This window comes from Podarcis filfolensis (genome assembly GCF_964270895.1).
Source record: "Podarcis filfolensis genome assembly, chromosome: 3".
Taxonomy (NCBI): Eukaryota; Metazoa; Chordata; class Lepidosauria; order Squamata; family Lacertidae; genus Podarcis; species Podarcis filfolensis.
In genome coordinates, this window is record NC_139606.1 from 63387040 (window position 1) to 63413425 (window position 26386).

Here is a 26386-nt window from a genome sequence, read left to right on the forward strand (position 1 = left end):
CTATGGAGATCACTCACATACACACAAACATCAATGTTTTTGCTATCTAATAACAACAGGGGAGAATTCCTTGGTACTAGGAAAAATATGCAAGGTAGCTGCACCAATCTCATTTCACAGAGATCACTCATAACTTTCTTTCTAGGAGGGCTGGAGACTTGCTTTTTAAGAAAATGAAAGCTTACAGTTTGGGCCACCCACCCAGGGGCCTTCAGAGGTGCCATAGTGCCTATGGACCCCAGGTTGGTGACCTCCATATGATATCAGGAGGAAAAGGACTCTCCATGAAGAAATATTCATTTGAGGCCCAATTGATTTTATAATAATAGCAATTGTGAGGGACACAATAGATATGAGAAATAAATGGGAAATGCAATAGTCATGTACAATGCATTATCAACATCTTATAGTAAGTAAATACGAAAGTAATTATAAAATTGTTTATAAGAGCTCTTGTTAAGCAAAAACTAGAAATATAAAACAATATACACTCAGGACAAAAGCAAATTAAAAGCAGAACAAAGATCTAAAGATAAAACAACCCCTAGATTGAAACAAAAAAAATCCCTAATTAATAAGGATTGAGATGCAAGCTAGAAAACCTTTCTCGAAAAATCTAAAAAATGATGTCCAGATTTTAATGATACAACCAAATATCTGTAAACCAGTGGTTATGAATAATGCTTACCAAGTGGAGAACTCCTGCAGGAAGCACCCAAAGGCCAGAACCAGTTGCCTCAGGAAGAAACCTTTAACAGGTGCAATGATTAGAGTTAACGTGGGGTAATGTTGAGAGTATTTTAACCCTTTAAAGACTTAAAGGTACCTGAAGAGCTAAATGTATTTAAATGCCTGAACATAGGTGGCAAAAAAATGGGTTTTCTCCATTTTGACATTCGCTCTTAGTTACAGCTAAAGACCAGGTAAAAGAGCAGGCGCAGGCGATTTGGGGGGGGCGCAAAATTGGCTTTAAAAAGGTCCATAAATATAAATATTGATCATTGCCTCATAAGAAATGGTTTTAAATAGAGGGTGAATTGAATGGAGGGAAGGGGGGTGGGTTGGAGGACAGGCAGAAAGAAGAGCTAATTTGTCCGTGGCTAGGGCACGCAATCTGGACGGTGCTGCCAGACGGCTCTGCCCCACAATAGTGGGCTTAGCATCAGAAGTAATAATACTGATAGCTATTTAAGGACAGTTGCAGCCATCTATCTTTCTTTCATAACTTGCTTTATTTTTCTTTGCATCTGGTTCCATTTATGACTCATCCTTCCCAAACATCCATATGTTGCTGCAGAAGGACTTCAGCTTTACTTGCTTCATAGTGAGTTGTAGCATTGGCTGCCAGCCAAATAAATGTAGTAAAACCACTCCCCCTCCCCCAATCCAAAATAAAAATGAAATCTCATTTGCAGTGAGAGTTAATTAGCAGTCTGTAAGCCGTTTCAGCAACTTGTGTTGTGTTGTTGCCTGATATGCACCTTCCAACTCTGTTGTGGCATTTCATTAGCTACAGTATGGAAAATTTGGTTGGCTGCACATTCCAAACCTCGGCTGCTAGAGGAAATTTTGGACAGTCACCCTGTGGGCTCTCTGGGTGTCACTTTTTGCATCACCTGTTCAGAGCACAGTGACGCTGATGAATCTTAACACTTTCAATATGGAGCTGACAACAGTGATTTTGCGGAAATAGGCAGCTTGTCAAGAAGCTTGCGTACAAAGGACTTGGCATGACATTAAAAACACTCAGAACACAAGTGACTAAAAACGTCATCACTACTGAAGTTTTAGAATCTGAAAGACCAGTGGGGGGGGGGAGTGGGGGAACATCATTTTCAAATTACTTTTTAAATGTGATGTTTTTCATCCCTATAATTTAGCAAGACCTTGCTAGATATTGTGCATGGTATGTCTATAGTCAAAATCATTCCTAGCATCATTTAAATAAAAAAAATATATTATTTGGAGCATATATTTTTTAAATGAGCTTGGGTGCCTTAAGAGTTTTCCTTCCCCTAGGAAAATGTATGCAAATTTCACTTTTCATGAGGGAAGACTCTCAGGATCCCAAACTCTGCTACAAATTGATGTTCGAAGGGGAGAAGGGAAGATGGACTTCATCTCACCTCTGACACCCTACATGGTTTCAGATCAGGATACCGAAAGAATATCTTGTCTGGCATAATCCTGCCCATTCGTTATGATTTTCTGGTGAGTCACTATTTTGTATCTCATCCAGATCTGAGACTCGTTTGGTAGAGACAGGTGGCTGGTAGAGAGGAGGCTCCCCGGAGATCCCTCTCCTTGACATATTTCTATCACCTCCTTCAGAGATGTTTTCATTTCTTATTTATTCATTAAATTTGAATGCCGCCCTTCATCCGTAGATCTCAGCAGGGTTTGCAACATAAAAATACAGCATGAAAACACAAGATACATGATAAAAACAAGAACAAAAAACACAAACCAATAAACCTCCCTCCCCCTACCGTATCAAGATATCTTAAATGCATATCTTGATATGCATTTAATTTTTATCTCTTTTTTAGCAGGCACATCACATAGTGAAACTATGGAATTTGTAGCGATGGCCACCAACTTGGATGGCTTTAAAAGAGGGTTAGTCAAATTCACGGAGGAGTAGGCTACTGGTGGCTTCTAATCTTGATGCTTATGTTCTGCCTTCACTGCTGGAGGCAGTAATGCTTCTGAACACCAGTTGCTGAAAACCACAGGAGGGAAGAGCGCTCTCGTGCTCGAATCCTGACTGTGGGTTTCTCACAGGCATCTAGTCGGCCACTGTGAGAACAGGATGCTGAACTAGATGGACCGCTGGCCTTAACCAGCAGACTCTTCTTAGGTTCTGAATTTTATTTTATCTCTTAGTCACTTGAATCCTATTTAACTATTACTTTTATTTTTAGCTGCTTGGGCCTTTTCCTAAATGAAAAGGTGTGTTGATAATGTACTAAAATAAACAAGACTTCTGCTGATGGGTGTTTTCTGAGAGATGTTTTCCTAGTTTGAGCAAGAGCCATTGAAACATCTTCCACAGGAATGTGTGGGACACTTGTGGGTGGTGGAAAACGGAGGCATGGAAAATCTCCTTCTCCCACCTCTCTGTGAATTACTCAGGGTCATAAATTCTCGGCAATTATTGATCCAGTTGCTGGAATTTACCAGGTTACTCTTTCCAAGCTGAGATCACCACATGTCTTGTTAGTTGCGTGTCCTGCTAGCTGTGACTAGAAATGAAGGGATCTGCACATACATACCTGCCCCATCACACCTGCTCCATGCCAGCCTCTGGGATTACAGGAAACCTCTCCAAACAGGCAGCAGCAGAGTCTGGAGTTAAGTGGGGGTGGCAGAAAGAGCTGTTCTAACCGTGAATGCAAAGTAAAGGGACCCTGGAGACTGAGTAAAGGATTGCAAACGGCAAGAGTCTGGAAGCTTGAACAAGAAGAGTTTGGTAGATACAGCAGGACTTATGGGAAATGGAAATTATGTTCAGCAGAAAAATGAGAAATTCCAGGACATACAATACGATTTTCTCGACCTTTTTGTCGATTCCTGGCCAGATGTCTGTTTCTGACCATCTGCAGTGCTCCCAGCTATCACCCACCATTTTATATGTACTGTTGTTAAAAAATTGATGCATATAAATAAAAACAACAAAAGGAGACAGCAATGAGAGAAATGCACAGAGATATTTGTGCTGTGTTAGAATTTAGTATGCAAATCTTCAGTTTGGAAGAGATTTGGGACAATGTTTCTGCAACCCTCCACTTGTGAAAACTTAATTGAACCCTTCGGGACAGTACTAGAAAAGCAAGAGTGTGTTTAGAAGTGTAATCCACTTGCTTAGGGTAGGTATTCAGGTATATTTTATCTGGACACAGCATAACAGCTTATTCTACAGATATTTTCACTTAGTGAGATGCTGGATGGATGATATCATAAAGACTGCACCAGATGTTTCTCTGGGAATGCAGAAAAAATATCAGAAAGGGCTAGAAATGTGTAGGCCTATCTTTCCTTCATGAAAGTTTGGAAGCCTGAATAGGTATTTTATTTATGAACCACTTTGAGAAAACACAATAGCAGGAAATCAGGATTATACCTCCCCTATAGACATGATGCACTAAGGCAAGCAGGAAAACTTTTCACTGGAACTTTTTACACATATTTATTTTTAAAAGCATAAGCCTTATTTTTTTGTGTTACAGAATGGAAACATCCTTTTTGTTGATGTTTTATTTCTAGTTCAATGATGGATACTAAAGGCAAACACTTAAAAATATCTGCATAGAGATGGATAGCTTGCTGGGATGTCTGAATTGGGCCCCTATTTCCTCTCTCCCACAGCCCTTGGATATGGATGTTCCTGTGTCTGAAAGACAGGGAAGAATTCAGTTTGACAGTACAATATGCAAACTGGCGTTTGCAAGATGCAAAGCTGCTGCTTACACAGAAGGCTGCCTTACTGAGCCAGACCACTGGTCCATGTTTAGCCTTGTGTTCATCAACTGGTAGCAGCTCTGGAAAGTTTCAGATAGGATTCTTTCTCAGACATAACTGGAGAATTATCCAGAATTGTATGTGGCATCTTTTGCATGAAAAGCATGTGGTCCAATACTAAGCTACATTCCTTTCCCCAGGTTCTGGATACGCTTACTTGAAAACAAGCTCTTCTGGAATATTCAACTCTACATAAATGAGTTCAAATTGCTACCATATAATGAAGCCCGGGGTGAGAGAGAAATACAAAGATTATGGCACCTACCATTTCTGGGAATGATCCCAGATATTGGGTCATGCTGAAGGGGTTGTCCCTGAAAAGTGATATGGGTAAACCAATCCAAATTAACCTTTTTGTGTATATGTCTGTCCAGGAACGTGTTCTATATATTACTGTGCAAAAATGAGCGGGGAGCTGGAACTATGTTGGAATTATTATTATTATTTATTAAATTTGTATACAGTCCTTCACCCGTAGATCTCAGGGCAGTTCACAGCAATCAGCTCAAACACATAGCAAACACAATTAGGAAGAATACCACATTCCTGTGCCTCAATTTCACCAAAGATATCCACATTTCATTGACATTTTAGCAACAAATTAAAAGAAAATGAGCCTAGGGTAACAATGACACCCTGTGTCTCTTGTTAAAAGCTGATTTAGCCAAAGAGAGGTAGGTCGTCTTTTACCACCATAGAACACGGTATCTGCAGAGTCTTAGCACTGCTAATTCCCCCCCCCCTACAATGGAATATAGAGGTAAGTGCATTGCTTATTTAACTCATTGCTGGGTTGTAACCCTGAAATATGTGCAGATTAATAATTACAGATTTGTCAGGTTGTTTACAGACAACAAGCTGTTGCAGACTCATCTCTTTGGAAGATACTCAGGTCAAGAGGTTTAAACGTTTGAGTATGGGCAGTGCTCAGATGATGATTTATGATGATTTTTTCCTTATTCAGAAGTGTGCAATGGATATAAAATATTTGGCAGAAACGTAGCAATAGGCAAGACAGCCAAAGCATCACCGGCTTTTACTGTTATTTCATGCAAAACCAGGCCAGTTACATGCGTGCTCATGCCCAACAAAATGTCACATTATGCAACATGCCGTCCAATCCTGTAAGTCTTTATTTGGAAGTAGACTCATTTCTATGGGGCTTATTCATACATATAGAAGGCATAGGATTGCAGCCTAAAAGAGCAACATTGCTAGCCTGGAAAAAAAAATTAAAACACATGAAAACTAGACGCTAGGTATGTAATGTAACTGTATATTTATTTCTTTTTTTAAAGAACACTCCTTAAATGTATTGCAATTCAATATACAAACTTTTTTCACAGAATTATAATCCACTAAATAGCACAGAAAAGACCCCAGAATTTTCTTGACTTGGGTGTATGCATGGATATTGGGGAGGGGCAGGGTGAAGGGAGTGGCCTCCATCATGCCTTCCAAACAAATAAGCAATGGTTCTTTCCCGTCTCCTCCTGAAACCACTGCATGCTATAAATGCCCTAAATCTCGAAGGAGAGAATTCATTTTCTCCGCTGACCTTTTCCCTTAGATAAGACGTATGGGGATGGTAATTTTTATTCTGGTGAGAAAATGCCTACCGGTTGTCTTGGTTGTCCAGAAATGGCTGTAAAGCCTTCGTCTAATATTCCCTCCCCTAACCCACCCTAAAGTCCCCACATACGAGTGAGATAACTTGGCAATATGACTAGGCTCCTTGGCTATCAACTAGTATGGAGGCCCCCCAGGTCATTTCCACGGCTCCACCTGATGCATGCAGTGCCCAGCACTGACGACCACAACTACCGGCCCCGCCGATAACAGAGATCTATACAGTCAAACATGCTTTCTCACCTGAGCTGGAAGCCTGATTCCGCTATAGTCAAAGCCAAGGGAGCCAGAGTTCCATTCTTCTTCTTCTTTTCTTTTTTAAAGACACTTTAATAAAGATATGTGGTGCCCTATCACCTGATCCTGCTTCCGTTCAAGTCAAATTCACAACTTTCGCTGACTTCACTTGGAGCAGGGTGAGGCCTCTAAGTGTCCAAACAATCTACATGAAATTGCACCGCTTTTTTTTCCTTTTGCTTTTTTTAATTCGCACATATTTACATGGGGTGGAATGTTTTCCCATTTTCTTTTAAAGGAGCATATAGAGCAACATGTTCACATAAGACCAAATACTTTTAATATATTTATAACTGTTTTATAAAGCTTTGAAAAAACTCACAATAGCACATGGTTTTACTTTAATGCTTTACGGTACTATCTTTTTAAAACCACAATCAGCACTTTTAAGTTATAGTCGATCCAGCAAACAAGAGACAAAAAATTACAAGAGTTAAGAATGGACTGATACATCCTTTTATCTTATTTTTGTTTTAAACTAATGCATAAGTGCAGAATAAGATACTCTAGTTTAAATATCTTGTTTACAATATACATTTTTTTTGTTCTAATAATGCAACAGTAAATCCCATGCTTCACATAGAAAAGCAATCCGCAACATTAAGAAAAAATGTACAATTTATGAAACAAAGTAAATAAATATTAGTATTACAGAATCAGAGCTGTACATAAAAGCTGTTCAGTTTTAATCATATAAAAATATTTTAGTGCAACCTCACATATATATTGATGCTTTTTTTGTTTTTTGCTTTACATCGTTTAGGTCAAAGTGTCCAAAAAAGGAAAGAAATTACATTTATTACAAAGCAGATACACAAATTCTAAAATATGTACAAATTACCGCTAAAAAAATGCTTATAAGAATATAAGCAAAAGTAAAGAAAAGGCACAAACATCTGTACAGGTTAAAAGTACCAGACCCAATAAGAACTTTGAAATTTCGTTTTGGTCAGGCTCATGATGACTCGTAGTTTTACTCAATTCTTTTGATATAACAAAAGTATATATAATAGCAAACTACTGTAACTTAGAACCGGCATGCTATAAAGATGAATACTTCCTTCTATCACTAGGGGAGGGGAGTCGGGGGTCGGAGTAAACACATGTATTAAAGTCTTCACACATTTTCGGATCGCTGTGGGTTGCTTTTTTCGGAGGGTGGTTCTCTTCTTTCTGGTGTGCTTGATGGGGAATCTTGCTTACTAAGATAGCCTAACTGTCTGACATCCGCACTGCTTTTGCTGTAAAAGGTGGAATGAGATAACGCAGTCTGTGATGTACCAAAAAGGTCCTTTTCGCCACTGTGCAAGTCAGGGGAGGTGGCTGAGGCACAGATCTGGCCTGGCTCGGAGCCACTAAAGTGTTTAATGCTAAAATGTGCACTTTCCGAGGGTTTCTGCGGAGGCTCAGAATCCCTCTGCGACTGCTCTGTCCCGTGTAGGCCTTCCTCGGCTGCGATTCGGAGAGAAGCTATGGCTTTTGTACAAGTCTGTATGTTTTCCTCCTGCTCCCTCTCGACGACGCCGTCTTCCGAAGTGCTTTGTTGCAGCAGCAGCAGCTGAGAAGGCGATGCGGCGCCTTGAGCCGCAGTGTGCAGAGTGTGAGGGCAGGTGCGCTTCTCGTGGTGCTTCAAAACAATGCATGATTCTTGAGCGATAGTTTCCGAAGCTGCCCTCTTCTTTTCACCAGAGCCCTCTTTGGGGAGGGACAAGATGGACGGAGGGTGTAAACCTGAAAGGGCTGCAGGTACCGAGTGGACCATTTGGATGCCGCCAATGGGCATCATTGGGATGGGGGCGCGAAGCTGCTGCTGAGAGTGTAGTGGGAGGTGGCTGAAGACATAGTCAGTGGGACCCTCAGGGAACAGGCTAGATCCGTGATGCTCCAGAAGTCCCTTTTCCCCAGAAATATTGAAATAAGGTCCCTGGAACAATCCTGGTCTTGAACTCTGCAAGCAGAGAAAGATATTCACAATTAGCAGCAGCTATTGCAAGACTAGCAAATCTGTTCTACAATGCTACCTCTGGTTCAGCAAAATGTGTCATTAAAGAACAAGAGGTAACATGCAAGAGACATTGTGGCTACAAAACCTTGCCACTCTGCCATCTAGAGCAAATTGCCACAACTATAAGATGCTCCGCAGAGCAAATACTATCATTCATGGCCTCTTTATACATTTTAAATTCACCTTCCGAAATATCACACACAAAGGCTAAGCTTATAAGCAAATGTCAATAGCTCAGACACATGTGAAAGCAATGTTGATAGATCTGCAGGAACACAGACATCTCCCCTATTCTTTGTTTTCCTCTATTTGTCAGTTCTTGTAATGTAATATTGAGAAGGAGGAGGAAAACAGCTGAGGCCAAAATAGTCGACTGGTTAATTAGAGGCAATGCGCCCCTTTCCTTTATGTGACAGTAACAATGGTGATTGGTTTTCAGTTGTTGCCTTCTTCTTCCCCCCTAAGATAACTGAAGGCAATAATATTTAGGTCTGTGGGAGTGCTCAAATGCATCAGGAAGCCCATTCAACAGTTCAAAAATTGCTACTCTTGTGCGTCCAAATTCAATTCTTTGCATCCACAGGGAATAATCCTAATTGTGGAGAACAAAGCAGTCAGATGATAGAAGGGCAGCTGTACTAGCTTGTTCTAGGAAGGATCTTGAGAGTTTATCTCCTGGTTTGCCCTTTCTGGGACCCTTTCCTGAGAAGCAGGGAGTGAGGAAGTTAATCTCAATCAGCCATTGCCAACCTGCTGTCCTCCAGGTTGCAGGTTTGATCTCCGTAAAGGAAAGCTACATATTCCTGCATTACAGTGGGTTGGAGATGATCCTAAGGGCCCCTTCCAACTCTATGATTCTAGAGTTCAGATCCAATGATGTTTTGGACTACAACTCATCTTCAATGTTCTTTCCAGACAAAAGCCAGCAAGACAAGGCACACTGAACATTCACTTGCATGGATGTTTTTTCTGGTATTTGCCGATGGAAAGAATGATAAGGTGTAGAGTCATTTTAACACAGTACGATAACTGAAGGGACATGGGAGAAGGGTTTTTTGGGGGGAACTATTCAGCTCCCAACAATTGCAACAGGACTACCAGAATGCTGTTGAGGGGACCTCTGTTGATCCTTCCATTAGTTGTCTGTGCCACATGGGTTTTGGCACTCACTGTGGCCTTCTAGTGACTCTTCCATAAGGTTCTGTTGTACAAATCACTGCCCCTTTCATCCATTGTACCTCTGACTAGAATATATAACACAACTCTGCTTTATGCTTTGCTTATGCCAACCACTCATAGTTACAGAACACTATCAGATAAATGAAGTTCACATTTTGAATTACCATGTTCTTTTCAACTCACCGACTGTCCCAATGGAACTGACTCCGACTGCAAATACTGGCCCATGGGCAACGTTGGGTTATGGTACAACCCTCTTCGGGGTGATGCTGCTCGAACTGAGGCCATATACCTTCTCTCTCTTCGTGGAGACAGATCTCTTCGGGAGGATACATCTTTCCCAGGTGACATGGGTCTCCTTGGTGATAGATGGCGTCTTGGTGACACATCTCTCCGTGGTGATAACTCTCTCCTCAGTACAGCTTCCTTCCTTGGTGATACGTGTCTGATGGGTGAAATCTCTCTCCTTGGTGATAAATGCCTTCTAGGTGACAAATCTCCTTTGGGCATCAAATACCTCTTTGGCGAATTATCTCTGTACGGTGAAGAATCATACCCAGGTGAGGACTGTCTGCTGGAAGATGAAAAGTCTCTAGGAGAGTTGGACTCCAAAGAAACAATGTAGTCTTCATCCATGCAGCAAGGTATGTCAAGCCTATCTTTGTCCGGTTCTGAATCTGTACTTTTGTTCTGGAAAAACCTCTGGTATTCTGTCATCTGTGAATCATCACAAGTGTCACTTTGTGTGAGGAGCTGAGTAACCTGAATGCTTGGTAAAGTGACCAGATAACTTATCAAGGATGAATGTCCCACTGAACTGTCAGGAGAACCCCCATAGGATGCTGCAGCAGCATTCACAGATGAGGAGAACCTTGGGGGTTGGGGGCTAGTGCTTCGGGATCTTGTTTTGGGTGTTGAATCTCCAAGGGTGTCATCAAAATCATCCTCGTCTTCATCATCGTCATCATTGTCCTCTCCATCATCTCCATCCGATTCCTCAGCATCAGAGAACTGGTGCTCTGTTGACGAGCCAGCCATGCTGCTCTTCTTGACTTCGTGTTGTGTGTCATCCATATTTTCTGAAACAATTGTGACAAGTCAAAAGAGCATAAGTCAGAGACATACTTCCAGACTTGACCATACAGCTTTCCCACACACAAAGCAGCTGTCACAATCAAGCACTAAAATACCATTGTTTTCTATGGCTCTCCAAAACTTCTGCAGGGTAGGATGAGAAGCCAAGTCACATGGTGACTGGTTGGGGTTTGACAAAATAGCACTTACAGGGCCTTGAAAGGCTACACTACCTGGGAGTGACTCTCAGTGAACTCAAAGGGACTTACTTCCAAGTAGACATGTTTAGGATTGCACAGTTAGACAATCTGAGCTTGGCATCTCAAGTCTTTACCTATTAAAGATTTACTCTGTAAGCATGAGGCCTAAATTAAGATTTTCCCTCCCAACAGAATTAGGAACTAGGATTCTCAAGTGCCCAAGGATGTATCAAACAGATAGGAGTATAATCTGGATTCCGCAGTTTGGAGAAAAATTCTGCTTATTATCACCTTGTACATACAACTTGGACAGGTCTCATACAGCTTGCAAGGTACAGAATGTTTTCACACTAATTGGGAATGTGTTTGCATGTCAACCTTTAAGAATACTCTGCGTGCTACGACCAACGTTTATACTCCATTCGGGATGGGGAGGGGGCAGGGAAGCCATTTTCAGAATCAATGAAACCCTACACTCTGTAAGCCTCAGACAAAAATGTCAAAATTGTTTCGACACTTTGTGTTGACATGAGAAAATCGGGGGGGGGGGCGGGATTCTTAACACATCCTCTCTTGTCAGCAAGTGATAAAATGTGATGCGTCATTTGCATATTGCAAAGGCCACAGCAAGTCACTGAACTCATTGTGACATACCTGCTTCTTCTGTTTCAGCATCATCCACCGATGTCATAGATACCCCCAGCTCCAGGCATTTTTTCATGTGTGCTTTAGATTTCATATGTTTTGTCAGATTTCCTGTGGAAAGATGACACTAATTAGATGGCACTGGGGATGGGGAAACTTGTTGGCATTATGCAGCCTTCCCCCCCCCCCCCAACTAGATAGAGAACAAATAAACTGGACAGACAGATGGAACAGATCCACTCAATTTGAATGCCATTGTAGCAAGAGTAATTGCATATACAGTATTTGCATGTATATTCTTAGGTGCTGGTATTCTTAGTCCTGGTGCTCCGGAATGTTTAGCCTATCTTCTTTTTACTGTGCTGCTCAGACAACCCTATTATTATTAATAATACTGTATTTCAATGGTGTTTAGCATCATCCTTACAATCCGTTGGTGATTAGCCAATGTAAACATGCTGGGAAAGGATTGCCACTCAGTTGTTTGCATCGGATACTAATACAAGGCCCCAAAACAGGGCCTTTAAAAGACAAAGCACCAAGGGGCAATCTAGGAATGATTTAAGACCAGACTGGGGTGAATTCTGATGCTGCCTTTCCACGTGCAGAATGGCTTTTAATTCTGCAAAGGTAATATGAGAGAAGGGAAGGCAATTTTTGTCCCTCTTTCCCCTGCAGATCCCCCTCAACTTCTGAAAATTGGTTTCCAGATGGTTGTGTGACTTTCCAGAATAATGTGGCAGAAGGTGACACAGTGGGCTGCAGAAGTTTCTAAGATGGTTACTTCCCTTTCAGTTGTGTTAGGGGATGCCTCTGCTGAATCAAAGCCACTCTGCAAGCAGAACAGCAGCACTGATTTTCAGCCCATATCTTCTAGCTACGGTGGCTGAAATACAATTCAGGAAGAGACTTGGGGAGTCTCTTATGATCACACAAGCTTTTGTGGACAAAAGTGGGCTTCATCACACACTTCACTTCTACAGACTCACGAAACCTTACACAATAATGACTCGATACGCTTGGAGGTGCCACAAGAGCCTGTCACCGTTTCTGCCACAACAGACTAGCACAGCCACCCCTTTGCAATTTGTTACTGAAATATAATCCATAACCATATTTGCCTGAGAATTTGAGTGCACAAAGAATTATATTAGGGTTTTTTTCAGCCTCCCCTCGGTTCTTTGTTGTCATGGGTAACGCCTCAAAAATGTACAGCCAGAATTTAGGTAGCATTTAGAGTTTTAGCACGCTATTCATTTTTGTTTGATTATTTATTTTGCAATCTATTCAGAGTAGATGCAAGATAGAGAGCATTTATTTATTTGGAGCTGTGAGGCCTATATTGGAAAGTTAGGGCATAAGTACAATTAATTTAATAAAATGAATGATGGAAGCCAGGTCTTGGTCAGCCCCCGCTGTGGCAGTGTTAAAGAAATTATTGGCTGCTGCAGATACTGCCTCCATCAAGAAACACAGCAGCCTCCCAAACACACGTGTACTTCTGAAAGGCAATGTTCCTGACTGCAAACCATCCACCATCTTTGAATTGCAAGGTGCTTATGAGAGCTGGAGCCCAGAGACATCTACCAGGCCACCAAAGCAGCTTCTGTCATATTACGGCTGCAAAACCGGCAAGGACCTGCATCTTTCATGAAATACGTGCACACACACTAGAACATCGCCATGGCCAAGAGGTACATCAGAAGCAGGGTTTGGCCAAGATTTAGGGAATGTAAACAATAAAAGAAAATGCCAATGAAATATCCCTTCAGGATCTGGTTCCATGGGAAATTCTGCGCCAATGAGTACTGCTATATGTAATGCCTCAGGCTGACAAATGGAAGTTTCTCTACCACCACCCCCTCTCTTGAGCTGGTAAGTACATGTGAACACAAGCTATCAGATCTCAATCCATAATTAATACCACTGTGGATGGAGTGGCCCACCTGGAGTCTGTGGATTTCTGCATTATTTATCAATGTGAAACTGACCCACCATAAACGCAGATCAGGAATTCTCTGCCCTGCAGCTAATGTTCTGCTTCTGCAATGTGCCACTGCAAATGTACAATCCCCTAATGTAATTAATACTTGCACCATAACATTTGGAGCACAAAAGTAACGTTTGCCAAGGCAGTTTTTTTAAATTTTATGCCACTACATTTCCTTTGCAGACAGATGGGCTGGGCAGAAGCCCATATTTCTTAATTAAGTTATACAGAGTGGCTCTCCGTCTCACATAAATCCTTGAATCACTTAGATAAAGAGGGGAAAGTTGCATTTCAAGAGGTCTCGTTTTAATAAATAAAACCACCTTGCTTTAAGAAAACCACCTTTGCATTTGGAAAGATGGTTGGCAGAGAGCCAAGAACAGACCACCCCACCCCCACCGCCCCAGAGTAAGAACGACTAAGTACCTTTTGTTTTGAAGGCAAAATTGCACAACTTGCATATATAAGGCCGTACATCTGTATGAGTTCGGATATGTTTTTTGAGCATGCTTGGCTTCTTGCAGCGAATCCCACATTCTTCACAAATGTACTTTCCACGCCCTCGTCCTCTGACATATACATAATCCTCGTTGGATTTATACCTGTTGGAAGAAAGGCAATATCAAAATGGTGCTTTTAAGCATCCAGATACACAGCCAGTACCTTACAGCAGCATCTTTGGTTTTAGATCACATTCTGTGACTACTACACATGGCTCCACTAAGAAAATCAGCAAGGTTTCTAAGCACTGAGCGTTTGCAAGATTGGGAACCAAAAAATGCTACTCTCATGAAGCCTGGCACCCAAGCCCTCTGAAGAATGCACACTCTGTAGGGCTATCCTTCGGCTTGGCCTGGAAGCTCCACCTGGTGTAGTACACGGTGGCTGGGCTGCGGATGGGAGCACGTGGCTGATGGCATATGACACCTCTGCTAAAACCTTTGCACAGGCTACCCATAACCTACGAGACCAGAGTCAAGGTTTTTGTGTTGCTATAAAAAGCCCTGAAAAAACATGGGTCCATTAAGGACCACCTGAGCCCTTATATCTCAGTTCGATCACTGAGATCATCAGGGAGAGTTTTGTTATGAAGGCCTGAGTGGCATTCACTAGAAATGGGGCATTTAGCGCCCCCAGGCCCATGCAGTGGAACACTCTTCCAGCATCCTTACTTTTGACTTTTAGGCATCTTGTGAAGACCTTTTTATGCTGCTGGGCCTGTGCAGTTGTTTAAATTGATTTAGCCCATCACTTTTATTATCATGTGCATTTTTATGGTGTTTTACGTTTTATAGTTGTGCCTTACCTGGGTATTTTATGAGGGGGCAGTACAGAAATAACCAAGAGCCTTTACTTTCAAGACATTCACCAAAAGGGAGAATCTGATCTGACTCCTAAGTCAGGTGCTAGAATCGTAACTATTTTTTTTTTTTAATCTTCATGATACATATGTTATTTTTATTGTTGTACTAGCTAAGACCCCATCAGTATGATACTCTGAATTTTCCTTCTCCCATAAAATCTCACAGACTAACCTCCTTACTCTTAAAAAACAACTCTACATCTCTCCTATTTGCCTGAGCTGATTCTTTTGGATGACACCGGATGATCTGCAGAATTCAGGACAGTGTCAACTGAGCTTACTAAATTGGTGAATTTCCTGAAAGATGGCTTCTGAAATCCTCGTGGCATTTGGAGTTGCAGGTCATGGAAAGCAAATTTTGCTAGTCAAATGTCTTCATTTGAATCATGCTACCTATCAGTGGCTAATGCTGTTTGAATGATGATAACAAGACAGCTTGCCTCAACCAGGCACACTAAGCGAGCTTGTAAAAGAATAAGCTCATTGCTGATATAGAGGTTTCCAGAAGATAAGTGAACTTCAAGCCATAGTTTCAGAAGCTGCCTCTATCTTTAAGATTAAGCATTTCAGTATTACATCCAAATCCTAAACTGTGGTTAATCTAAAATAGAAGCGGAATCTGCTCATGGCCACGCTGAATAGAAGAGAAAAGGGGTAGCCTGTGAGTCCAAGGCCCCCTGCTGCTTGTTCTTAACGTGAATCCTTCCATTTTAGTAAACCACAGTTAAGACTAACTACAGTTTCCTGGGTTTGAATGGTACAGCAAGCTGTAGCTAGTTTTTTTTTAAAAAATAGGAGAGATATGTGGATGCTTCAAAACTCCTCCTCATGGTTGTATTGGATGGGAAGGACAGAGCTGAGAACTGTTCTCATACATCTGAACTAGTTCAATATGCTTTATTTTAAAATATTTTTGAAGAACAAGGGGGGAGTTAGTATTAAAATTTACTTGGGCAATAATGGAGCAAAGACTTTTGTCTACTAGTTATCCTTTGAAATTGTATAAGGAAGTGTTTAAATAAGACACAGGAGGAGCTGGTGGGAAATGTGTTGACTGCGGTTAAAATAGTAGCAGCAGGAACTGGAGAAATAATAGGAAGTTGTCTGTTGAGGGATGTCTTGGAAAACACCAAATACCAAAAAGCAAGCTGACTGCTAGTGTACATATATGACTGGGAAGGGCAAATGTTGATGCTTAATTTAAAGCAATGCATTGTTTAATGTTTACTGGTAAAGGTACCCCTGCCCGTACGGGTCAGTCTTGACAGACTCTAGGGTTGTGTGCTCATCTCACTCTATAGGCCGGGAGCCAGCGCTGTCCGCAGACACTTCCGGGTCACGTGGCCACCGTGACAAGCTGCATCTGGCGAGCCAGCGCAGCACACGGAACGCCGTTTACCTTCCCGCTAGTAAGCGGTCCCTATTTATCTACTTGCACCCGGGGGTGCTTTCGAACTGCTAGGTTGGCAGGCGCTGGGACCGAGCGACGGGAGCACACCCCGCCACGGGGATTCGAACCGCCGACCTTTCGATCGGCAAGTCCTAGGCGCTGAGGCTTTTACCCACAGCGCCACCCGCGTCCTCAATGTTTACTGGAATCAGAGTCAATCTATAAAGGAAATACATTAATGGATCTTGTCAACAGTTTAATGAATAGTACATATCGAGGGAAATCATAGGAGTTATTTGTTTATTAGCATGTGACCCTGCTCTTTTACCTAAAGGGCATTCAGAATGCATTTAGTTCCATCTTCTTTGTTATATTCTGTATGGTTGCTTTAACTCACTGGTAGCATGCATTTTTGCATTGTTTTGCCATACAAATGTTTTATTGTAAGACCACTGTCTACCTAAATCCTTATTTATAAAGGCAAAAAGTAACTTACAAATGGCATGTTTCAAAATTACAAAAGAATAGCTGGGATACAAACAACCTCTAGATTTTTTTCCATAAGTCCAATCTAAAGAATTTTAGATTCCTTTTCATGACAGGGCAATTTCTCCCATCCTGTCAATGCCTGATAGTAGTTTCAAAAGTCAAAGGTGGTTGATGGCTCAACTATTTAAAGAAGAAGGAGGAGGAGGGAAAAAACCAAGAATTCCAGTGGATTTTTAATTTCTCGCCTTTACTCCCTTAATTCATGGTGCAATATCCCAGATTTTCAGCAGTTGTCCATTCAGGTAATGATGAGATCCAGACCTGTTTCACCTCAGTTCACTTGCCCTATCACATGGACTCAAGACCATGATATTGGATCTAGCACAAGCTGCTTGCATGAACCCTAAAAATCTGTTCTAAAAAATAACAGAACACACATGATATTTCCAAATGTATGTTCTTACCCTCCTTCAAAAATCTTAATTCGCATTGGCTCAGTTTGTTTGGATACGATATCTTTATCACCATGGCTGTCTCCTTTAATTCTTTCCTTGATAACATTCCCCGCTACTTTCTTTTCAAACTTGCTGCCATATAGGAAGAATGGCTCCTGTTTCATCTGTGAAATGGAAAAACAACAAACAGAGTCACTAATTGTTGTTAATGCTTGAAACTCAGAATCAATGCCACAAACGTAAACAGAGTAACTGCATTGTGTCATATTACTGTAAATGCTTTAGGACATACTTAGACCTTACATCATGCTCAGACTCAGAAAAGCCAATTAATCTGGCCCTTTGACTTTGTCAAGGAGTAAACAAGATAGGCAAGAGGCAGCAGAGGAAAGTTTTTGAAGTGCCCAGGGATGCTGTAAGCACAACACCGCATCATGCCGCCATATAAACACAAAAAAGGAAAGATAAAGAAGACTTACTAGGCGATCAAAATCTGTCCACTGCTAGCACTGGGATTTCAAGGCACAGTCTGCTCAAAGCCATCTGGCCCATCGGGGTTGGTGTGGTTAAGACACACTAGTTTCTCTGCCTACAGTTCAAAAGGCAGTGATGTGGCAACAACCCATGTCCAACTGCCTTTGATCTCCCCAACCCAAAGCATTAGGTACTCATTCATAGCCGAGACATCAATCCACAACTTCATGGGAAACAACCATGTGCTCTAACTAGGAGGAATAGTATAGTCATGTCAGGGCTGGAAATATCCTGGGCCATTCCACATTTGATGCTAGTGCCTCATTATCTAATTTATTTGGGCTTTTAAAGGATTGTCACCTAAAATGATTTGGTTTGTTTTTTAAAAAAGGCTGGTGCCTTGAGCTGGACATGTTTTTCCAGCCATAGTCGATGGCTTCAAAGTTTCTAGAGCCCATGACTAGGACATGCAGATTTATCTTTCATACTGCATTAACTTTTGGCAACAATCTAGAAGCTCCTGTCTAATTTTCATTTATTCATATTTTAACCAAGAGGTATTAAAAACACTGGAGAAAATGAACACGGAAACTAGGGCCTCCAAAGTTGTTGTCTAGATTTACCAGTTTTTCAAAGCCATGAATTTTATCTGAAGGCACCATGATATACAAAGAGACAACAGGATTAAAAAATAAATAAACAGAGACCACAACTATTTCTCAGAGTATGAGGCACTTATATAGGTTCATTGCATTCTGGTTAGAAGATGATCTATAATAAGCACATCTTCTGACACATTCTGAAATACCAGATGTACTCATTTTTTCTGGTTTTTATGCTCTATAACAAGCCAGTTTTAATGTCTCTCTCCCTCTCTCCAAGGGAGCGGCTTTGGAACAATTTCTGAATATACTTGGAAACTGTTGAAATCGTTCAGGGGTGAGATCCATGTCCAGGATGCCACATCCGTGTTTGCTCCTGCTTCCTGAGAAATCCCCTCAGAATTTGCATTCCAAAGAAAGGTATTCATTACTCTAGAGGAACTATTCCAAAAGCATTACACTGAAAAGACTTGAAAGCATCTCGGTTTGCTGTATACTGAAAGGTCTAAATAAAAACGGGTGAATCTTTAAGAATTGGTTAGTTACCTGAGCAAACTGTTTCCATGCACTTGATGATGTCAGTTTCCCTGTTCCGGGCCTATACATTGGAGCCAGTGTATAGATTTCCGTGCTGTTTTTCTGTTTGGACCGTAGGAGTGCAAGGGTAATCTTCGTACTCAATCCTGATGGGTTTGGGTTACAAGAACTAATGCACCATGAAGCATAAACAGACGATTTCAGGGTTGTTTGCTGAACAAAACTAGGCTTTGTGTAGTTTAAGAAACACCAGCTCACAGTTGTGGTAGTGCGCAAACTAGGGAACTGTAGGATTTGCTGGAAGTCTGCGAGATCTGTCAGGAGAATTGTCGAAGTCACCGCTTTCCCACTTGGCTGCGATGCCATTTGTACCAACATACCAAACGGCAATTTCTGTTGCTTGGGTTCGTCTTCTATCTGGCTTTCCGCTGATGGCAACCTGGTGGGGCTGAGACTCATGTCAGATGATGCTTCATCTACGTCCAGTTCTTCTGGAGATTCTCGGCCTTCCGAGGTACCACTAGACTTTTGCCCTGGAGAAGCAGAGTCAAAGCTAGGGAGCTTCTCCCTGCTTACTGGGGAAAGCTCTGTGGGAGGCATGTTGGTAGCTGGCGAATCTTGAGATGACGAGGACGGCAACGGAGAGGAGGACGGCACGCTTTCTTTTGGCTCAGTAGTACAGCTCTGCCTAACCAGCTGAGGCTTTTGAGGTCTGGGGAAGCTTTTCTTTATGTCCGAACTGGTGAGTTCTACAGCACTTAGCTCCTCGACAATCTGCCCATACATCTTTTCATCCTTTACTCTCTTTTGTTGCTTGGTTTCCATGAAGAGCTCCAGGCTGCTTGCCGGTGAAAGCATTCGCTTGTTTCCGCCTAGGGTAGAGGCACTATCTGAGCTGGAGGTTAAGCACAATGGGATGGAAGGATCTAAGTTCAGGGACAAGGTCTGCGGTACTTTCCACAACCCTCCATGCTGGCCTAACATCTGCGCTATGTTGAATCCTATGCCGTGCATGGTTGCACTGGTGGCTAATGTCCTTTGAGAAAGAGTCTCGTCGACTTTGCAAATGACAATGGCAGGGCTGCTGCTCTGAGCAAGAATCTGGGAAATGCTTGTGTACATAACACTACCATAGGATGGCACGTGGGTCTGGATCCTGACGGGAACTACTGTGCCCGGTAATGACTGGGCAGGCCCAATATTCTGGGTTTCAAAATCCACCTGTAGCTGTTGTTCAGAAGAGGTATTGGTTGATTTAATGCTACAATCGGGCTGGTATGTTGCAAGTGCATTTTTAGAATACTGTCCTGATGTTCCTGAGTAACGCTGGTAGGTTTGCTCTTTAGCATGCACATAATCAGCAGTTTTCTTTCTGATATGCTCTTGAGCATATTCCAGGTGGTAACCAGGGTGGCTTTCAGTTGAGAAAGGTTGCTTGGAGTAAGTTTTCTGAAGCTGCTGTACAAAATGATGCGGAAAGGGGGACTGAGAGAGTTCTGAAGGCCACAGGGGCTGAGAGGGCAAGTGAACCATGCAGACTGACGGATACGGAAACTGCAACAACGTGTTCTGGAAGGGGAGAAAAGGAACCTTTTCTTGCAGTGCAAATAGATGCTGCTGTTCTGTTGAGTATTTGCTTGGAATATAAGGTGCTTGCGGGATTGAGGAATGGGAAAGTGGAGATAAACTAGTGCTGCGTGGGGGACAAGAACCAGCAGACTGCTTCCCGGAGTCATCCGACTGGACAGAAGAGGGGGAAAGAGGCCAAGCCACGTGGGAAGACCGAAGGCTGGCATGCCCGTGCTCCAATTGCTCTTGCTTTATATTTTGTTCCATGCTTGGATCAGCTTGGGAAATCTCCGGAGAACCACTGAAAGAAGCCTGGCGAACCAAAAAGCATTTTTTCCTTTCTCTTGCTGGAGATAAAGAGGTAGGAGGCGGACCTACTGCAGAAGCATGAGTCAGATTCCCGTAGTCAAAGGATTTGCTTCGGATCTCAGGGATTTCGGCAGGGTGGGGACAGGGCATCTGTTCAGACGAGCAGCGCCTCATTTCCTTCTGCTGGTGATGCCCAGGGACAGAGAGTGAGTAACCGCCAGCCGGGACGGTTAAAAACTCAGACTGTTTGCCAAACTCATCCTGCCTTGTTGACGTTACGAACTTGATACTGTCCTCCCTCTCGAAGGACATGGACAAACTGGAACTATGGGACAAATTGCTCTCTTGGCTAGGGCTCCGAGAAAGGCTGGTGCCCGTGGACTCAAAGCTGGACTCTCCAGAGGAGTGCTCCAAGTCAGCCAGCCGCAAGCGTTTCTTCTTCGGAGGTAGCTTCTCGGCTGGCAGCTGAGAAAGGGTTTCGCTCCTCTGTGGCCACTGGAACTCTTCTGCAGGCTTCTCCGGCTCTTTGGCTGGGGCTTCCCTCTCTCTCTCGGGTTTATCAGGCTCCTCCGTCACGCGGATTTCAGGTACCTGTATATTATGCTGGCGAACAAGCCTGGGCTGCATGTGATATGACTGAGAATGTTGGGACGAAGAAGGCTGCTTGCAAACAATGCTGTCAGCGTTTTCCGTTTGCGGGACCCTATCCGGGCTCATTGGGGAATCTGCAATCTCACTTTCACAAGTCTCAGACGACGAATACATCTTATCTTGCTGGCAAACGACAAGCTCTGTAGATTCAGACCTTTCAAACGAGTTGGGCCGGCTTAATGAATTTGTGTGTTGAATGACAGAGATTACGTTGCCTTTTCTGCTCAGGGACTCCGAAGTCTTTTCTTGATCGCTTGTCAAGGAGCATTCTTCTAAGCTTGTGGCTGGGCTTCCAGACTGCAGGTGGGGTCTGCAAATTTCAAAGCGGTCTGGGTGAGAGTGCACAGAACTGTCGTGGCTTTGGACGGCATATCTGGTCCTTGGCCCTTCCTGGATTTGTAATTTAGGATCAAAATCGCCACTCATGGGGCTGCCGGAAGCACCGCTGCACAAGGATGGAGTGTCTTCCTCATCTCCAACACTCTTTTGTATTCTGCGCTTTCTAGTTTCAAAGGTAATGCTATATGTAGAAGACACTGCCTGCAACTGTGCAGATGATTCAGGATAAAATTCTCCCCCTTGCTTTGACCCGCTCAGAGATGGTGTGTCTCTATAGCTTTGCTTCAAAGGCCCATAATCTTCCCATTTCCTGTAGTGCTTCCCAGAGGCGTCCCCCTCGTAAAAGGGCCTCTCCCCTGTTAGCAACTTCTTCATGCCCGACCCTTTTTCTCCCACGGTTGACCTGCTGGAAGCAACCATAATGTTCTTTGCTATTCTCCCATGGTACTCTGAATCTGAGTGTCCTTCCTGCAGTGATGGCAGCTCAAAGGCCGCTTGTCGTATAAGCATGCGCTGGTGGGGTGTTCCTATTGTCCCGGGGTAAAACACATCATCGGAACCAGTCATCCTCTCGTCAAATGAATGGCTTCCTCTTAAAGCTGAAGGGACATTCAAGTTGGTTGCAGACGATGTCGGCATGGAGTTGCTTCTAATAAGCGGGTTTGTATCTGCTGGAGGCTCTAGGAGAGATGAATCACTTGGGTGGCTTCCTGGATAAAGGCTTGATTCACTTTTGATGGATGATGTGACATTCTGAGACTGTTTGGATTCCATACTGCTGTCGTTAAAGACTTGGCTACTTTTTATAGTGCTCATTTTGCTAGGATCAATTAGTGCTTCTTTATTTGGAGACATTCGCTCTTCAAGCATCTTCATTTCTAATCTAGGGTTTGTGAGAGGTAGGGGCTCTGCCTTGCCTTTTCTACCCATCGAGCTACGATCCTGATTGGCTGTCGCTAAAGGTTGTGCCATCCTTTGATTAATCCTATAGAATTTTCCAAAGATTATTTCTTCGTAAGACTTTGCATTTGTATTTGGTGGGCTTATTTGCTGCTCGGCACTCTCTGAGCGCGAAAAATAACCAGAGTCAGTACTTCCTTTGCTGTGGGGGCTCAAGAGATTTAATGACTGCTCAGAATCCTGCCCTTTTTTCTCAGATAGTCTTAGTGCAAGTCGCTGCTTAACTGTGTGAGAGTCATCAGACTTACTAATTAATGTGTTCTGCAGATTGTCAGATCCAATGTGTGGGGAGCTTTCACATGGTAACTGCACGCCACTTTTGGGAATAATCAAAATGGGGACTTTCATTGGGCCTCCCAGGGATTCTTCTATGGATGAGTGAAAGCCACTTCTGCTACCGATGTCCAATGGAATCTGCGGAACAGGGCTCAGTTTGTCAGAACCTTCGACAAATAATGAAGTCTCTTCGTCAGTATCTGTACTCTGCTCGCCATCTGAATGTATCTCTGCCTCCACGTCGATAAAACTGGCATCGAGGTCCAATTTAGATACAGCCGACTCTGTGAAAGGTACTAATCCCGCTTTGATCGCATGGGCATGCGATTTCCTGTGCTTGTATAAATTGCTCTTTGTCTTAAACGAGAAGCCGCAAGGGACACAAGGGTACGGACGCTCCCCAGTGTGAGACCGAATATGTTTCTTAAGTACACTAGGTTTGGCACAAGCCCGGCTACAGTACGGGCAAATGTATTTGCCAGGCTTTTTGGGTTTGTGTTCTTTCTTATGACCATCTTCCGACTGTTGCTCTATACACTTCTGAGAATACTGGCTATAAGCAGGGTTCAGACTCGAAATCTTCTTCCTGGAGAAGCTTCCGCTATGGCCATGCACGTGAAATGGAAACAAGTCCTCGGAGGCAACCGGCTGCAGGTGGCCAGGAAACTGCCATTTGTGGCCTTCTAGGCTCTGATGCGGCTTCAGGTTGTGCAGGAATCCTTGTGGCAATGAATGCTGGGGGAAAGAAAGCGAATGCTGACATGAGTAAGGACTCGGAAGGTGCTGCGGGTATTGCTTGTCTGTGGCTTGCTGGGCAACGTCGCTAGATGACACTCCTTTCCCAGAACTGAAAAGCTGTGCAGATGCTGGGTCCGCCATGTGCTCGGGGTCCCTTTGTGTCTGTCCTTCCAGGCTGCCAAGTGCGCTCATCTTAACATTAGCCGAATGTTCCTGCCTCCATCTACTTGGTACTTTAGCTGTTTCTCCAGACCTTGAGGTAGCATTTTGCCCTACAGCTGTATCTCCGGAGTCCATTTTGTCGCGCAAGGTCTTAAGTGCTAGTTCACTCGAAAGCTGTTCAGGCACATGAAGTTTCTCCAGTGCTGTGCTTTTCTAAAGTTAAGTTGCTCCCATTTCTCCAGAGCTGTTCCAAGTTCACAGACTTCTCTTTCTCTGTGGAACGGTCCACGCAGTAGTCTTATAGGCATTAGATCTTTCGTAGCTCTATGCTAAAAAAAGGTTAATTGTCACACAGTTCTGTTCATGGCAGGAAGTGTCTCTGAACAGTTTTATTATACATCCATCAAGACTTGCTGTGGCATTTGAACATTATCCATGGTTTTTAAGGGTTCAGAAAAAGAATGATCCAGGGGGATATATTTGCTCGTCAACTAAAGCAGGGTTCTAGACATTCCTCCCAAAAAGATGCAGTAGTCTGTAAGAGAGAAAGTTAAAAGAGAGAGATCAATGCAACAAAATATGTAAGAGAGAAACATTCAATCGAGTGAATGAGGCTGGAACTAGATGTTCTCTGAGTCACTTGGTTGTTGCTGAAAGCAGCCGTCTTCCATCTCTTTCTCCTTTTTTCCTCATGATATTCAACAAGCCAATGTGGTGTGCAGTGGTTAGAGTGCTGGACTAGGACCTGGGGGATCAGGGTTCAACTCCCCACTCAGCCATGAAGTCTCATGGGTGTCCTTGGGCCAGTCACCAACTCTCAGCCTAACCTACCTCACAGGGATATTGTGAGGATAATATGGAGGGGATAATATGGATAATATGGACCATGAGCACAACCTTGAACTCTTTGGGAAAAAGGTGGGATATAAATGTAATAAGGATTTTCTTTAAAATGAAAACAAAATGGAAAGTGTGTGATGCAGCGTTACTGAGCTCTGATTTTCCCGAACCTTGCTTCCACTTGATAACAGCTGCTTGGAGGTGCCAAAAAGCTCACAACATCATGCTGCTAGATATTACAGAGGAAGGAGAGACCAAGGACCACTGTTTACAGCAATAACAATGCAGCTTCCACAATTTCTAGTTCTGGCCTGATACCACCAAATATATCTATTAAGAAACAGTGCTTCCACTCAACCTATATGTGAAGACAATATATGGAGAAAATCCTAAAAACAATCAAGCAATGGCTCAAATGGAAGTTTGTGAAGTTGCAAAAAAAAAAAAGGTTTGTTTGGGTTTTTGTTTTAAAAATGAAATGACATAGATTGGAATATTATTATTATTATTATTATTATTATTATTATTATTATTATTAATACCCTCTGGGCGGCTTCCAACAAAAGATTAAAAATACATTAAAACATCAGTTATTAAAAACTTCCCTAAACAGGGCTGCCTTCAGATGTCTTCCAAATGTCAGATAGTTGTTTATTTCTTTGACATCTGATGGGAGGGCATTCCACAGGGCGGGCGCCATTACTGAGAAGGCCCTCTGCCTGGTTCCCTGTAACTTGGCTTCTCGCAGTGAGGGAACCGCCAGAAGGCCCTTGGCACTGGACCTCAGTGTCTGGGTTGAACGATGGGGGTGGAGATGCTCCTTCAGGTATATTAGGGCTTTAAAGGTCAGCACCGACACTTTGAATTGTGCTCAGAAACATACTAGGAGCCAATGTAGGTCTTTCAAGACCAGTATTATGTGGTCTCGGCGGCCGCTCCCAGTCACCAGTCTAGCTGCCACATTCTGGATTAGTCGTAGTTTCCGGGTCACCTTCAAAGGTAGCCCCACATAGAGCGCATTGCAGTAGTCCAAGCAGGAGATAACTAGAGCATGCACCACTCTGGTGAGACAGTCTGTGGGCAGGTGGGGTCTCAGCCTGCATACCAGAATTGGAAACACAGAATTGGAAACCACACCAGTAAGCATATAGTATCTGTGGAACAATAGCAGTAATTGTGATGGGCAGCAGGACTACCTCATGTCAAAAGCAGCAAAATGATATACAGTGGTACCTCAAGTTAAGTACTTAATTCATTCCGGAGGTCCGTTCTTAACCTGAAACTGTTCTTAACCTGAAGCACCACTTTAGCTAACAGGGCCTCCCGCTGCTGCCACCGCGCCGCTGGAGCATGATTTCTGTTCTCATCCTGAAGCAAAGTTCTTAACCTGAGGTACTATTTCTGGGTCAGTGGAGTCTGTAACCTGAAGCGTATGTAACCTGAAGCGTATGTAACCCGAGGTACCACTGTAGTGCTGGAAGGGACTATGGAAGATAACAACCAACTAAAAGATACTCTGAATAGACCTGCTGAAAGTAGTCAGCTTAAGTCCATTGATTCTAGAGGGTCTACTCTAAGAAGGATCATCTCTGTGTTTCTACCTGGCTCACAAAGTAGGAAGGAGAAGCTATGTGTCCTGCCAGACGTTGGCTTTTAAGGGAAGGTGATTACAAGATATGCATATGCAAATCT

At 43.0% G+C, this 26386-nt stretch overlaps 1 protein-coding gene and 2 long non-coding RNA genes across 8 annotated transcripts in view; 1 reads left to right on the top strand and 2 right to left on the bottom strand.

The window, feature by feature from the left end:
- LOC310760013 overlaps positions 1-936 on the bottom strand; it is a 47687-nt gene extending 46751 nt beyond the window's left edge. Inside the window, exon 1 of the long non-coding RNA XR_014546683.1 lies at positions 689-936. This is a non-coding gene — a long non-coding RNA (uncharacterized lncRNA). The remainder of the gene's footprint in view (positions 1-688) is intronic.
- Positions 937-5783: 4847 nt separating this feature from the next.
- HIVEP2 (HIVEP zinc finger 2) overlaps positions 5784-26386 on the bottom strand; it is a 137662-nt gene continuing 117059 nt past the window's right edge. For all 6 annotated transcript variants that reach the window (XM_083607543.1, XM_083607547.1, XM_083607544.1 and 3 more), the window contains 6 exons: positions 18860-24389; positions 17247-17401; positions 13967-14142; positions 11560-11661; positions 9815-10710; positions 5784-8395 (listed from right to left, as the gene is read on the bottom strand). In XM_083607543.1, the coding sequence (XP_083463669.1) occupies positions 7565-8395; positions 9815-10710; positions 11560-11661; positions 13967-14142; positions 17247-17401; positions 18860-23989 (7290 nt within the window). In that variant the 5' untranslated portion in view covers positions 23990-24389 and the 3' untranslated portion in view covers positions 5784-7564. The remainder of the gene's footprint in view (positions 8396-9814; positions 10711-11559; positions 11662-13966; positions 14143-17246; positions 17402-18859; positions 24390-26386) is intronic.
- Positions 17717-25093, top strand: LOC310760026. Its single transcript, XR_014546700.1, has 2 exons — positions 17717-18733; positions 24886-25093. It is a non-coding gene; the product is annotated as an uncharacterized lncRNA (long non-coding RNA).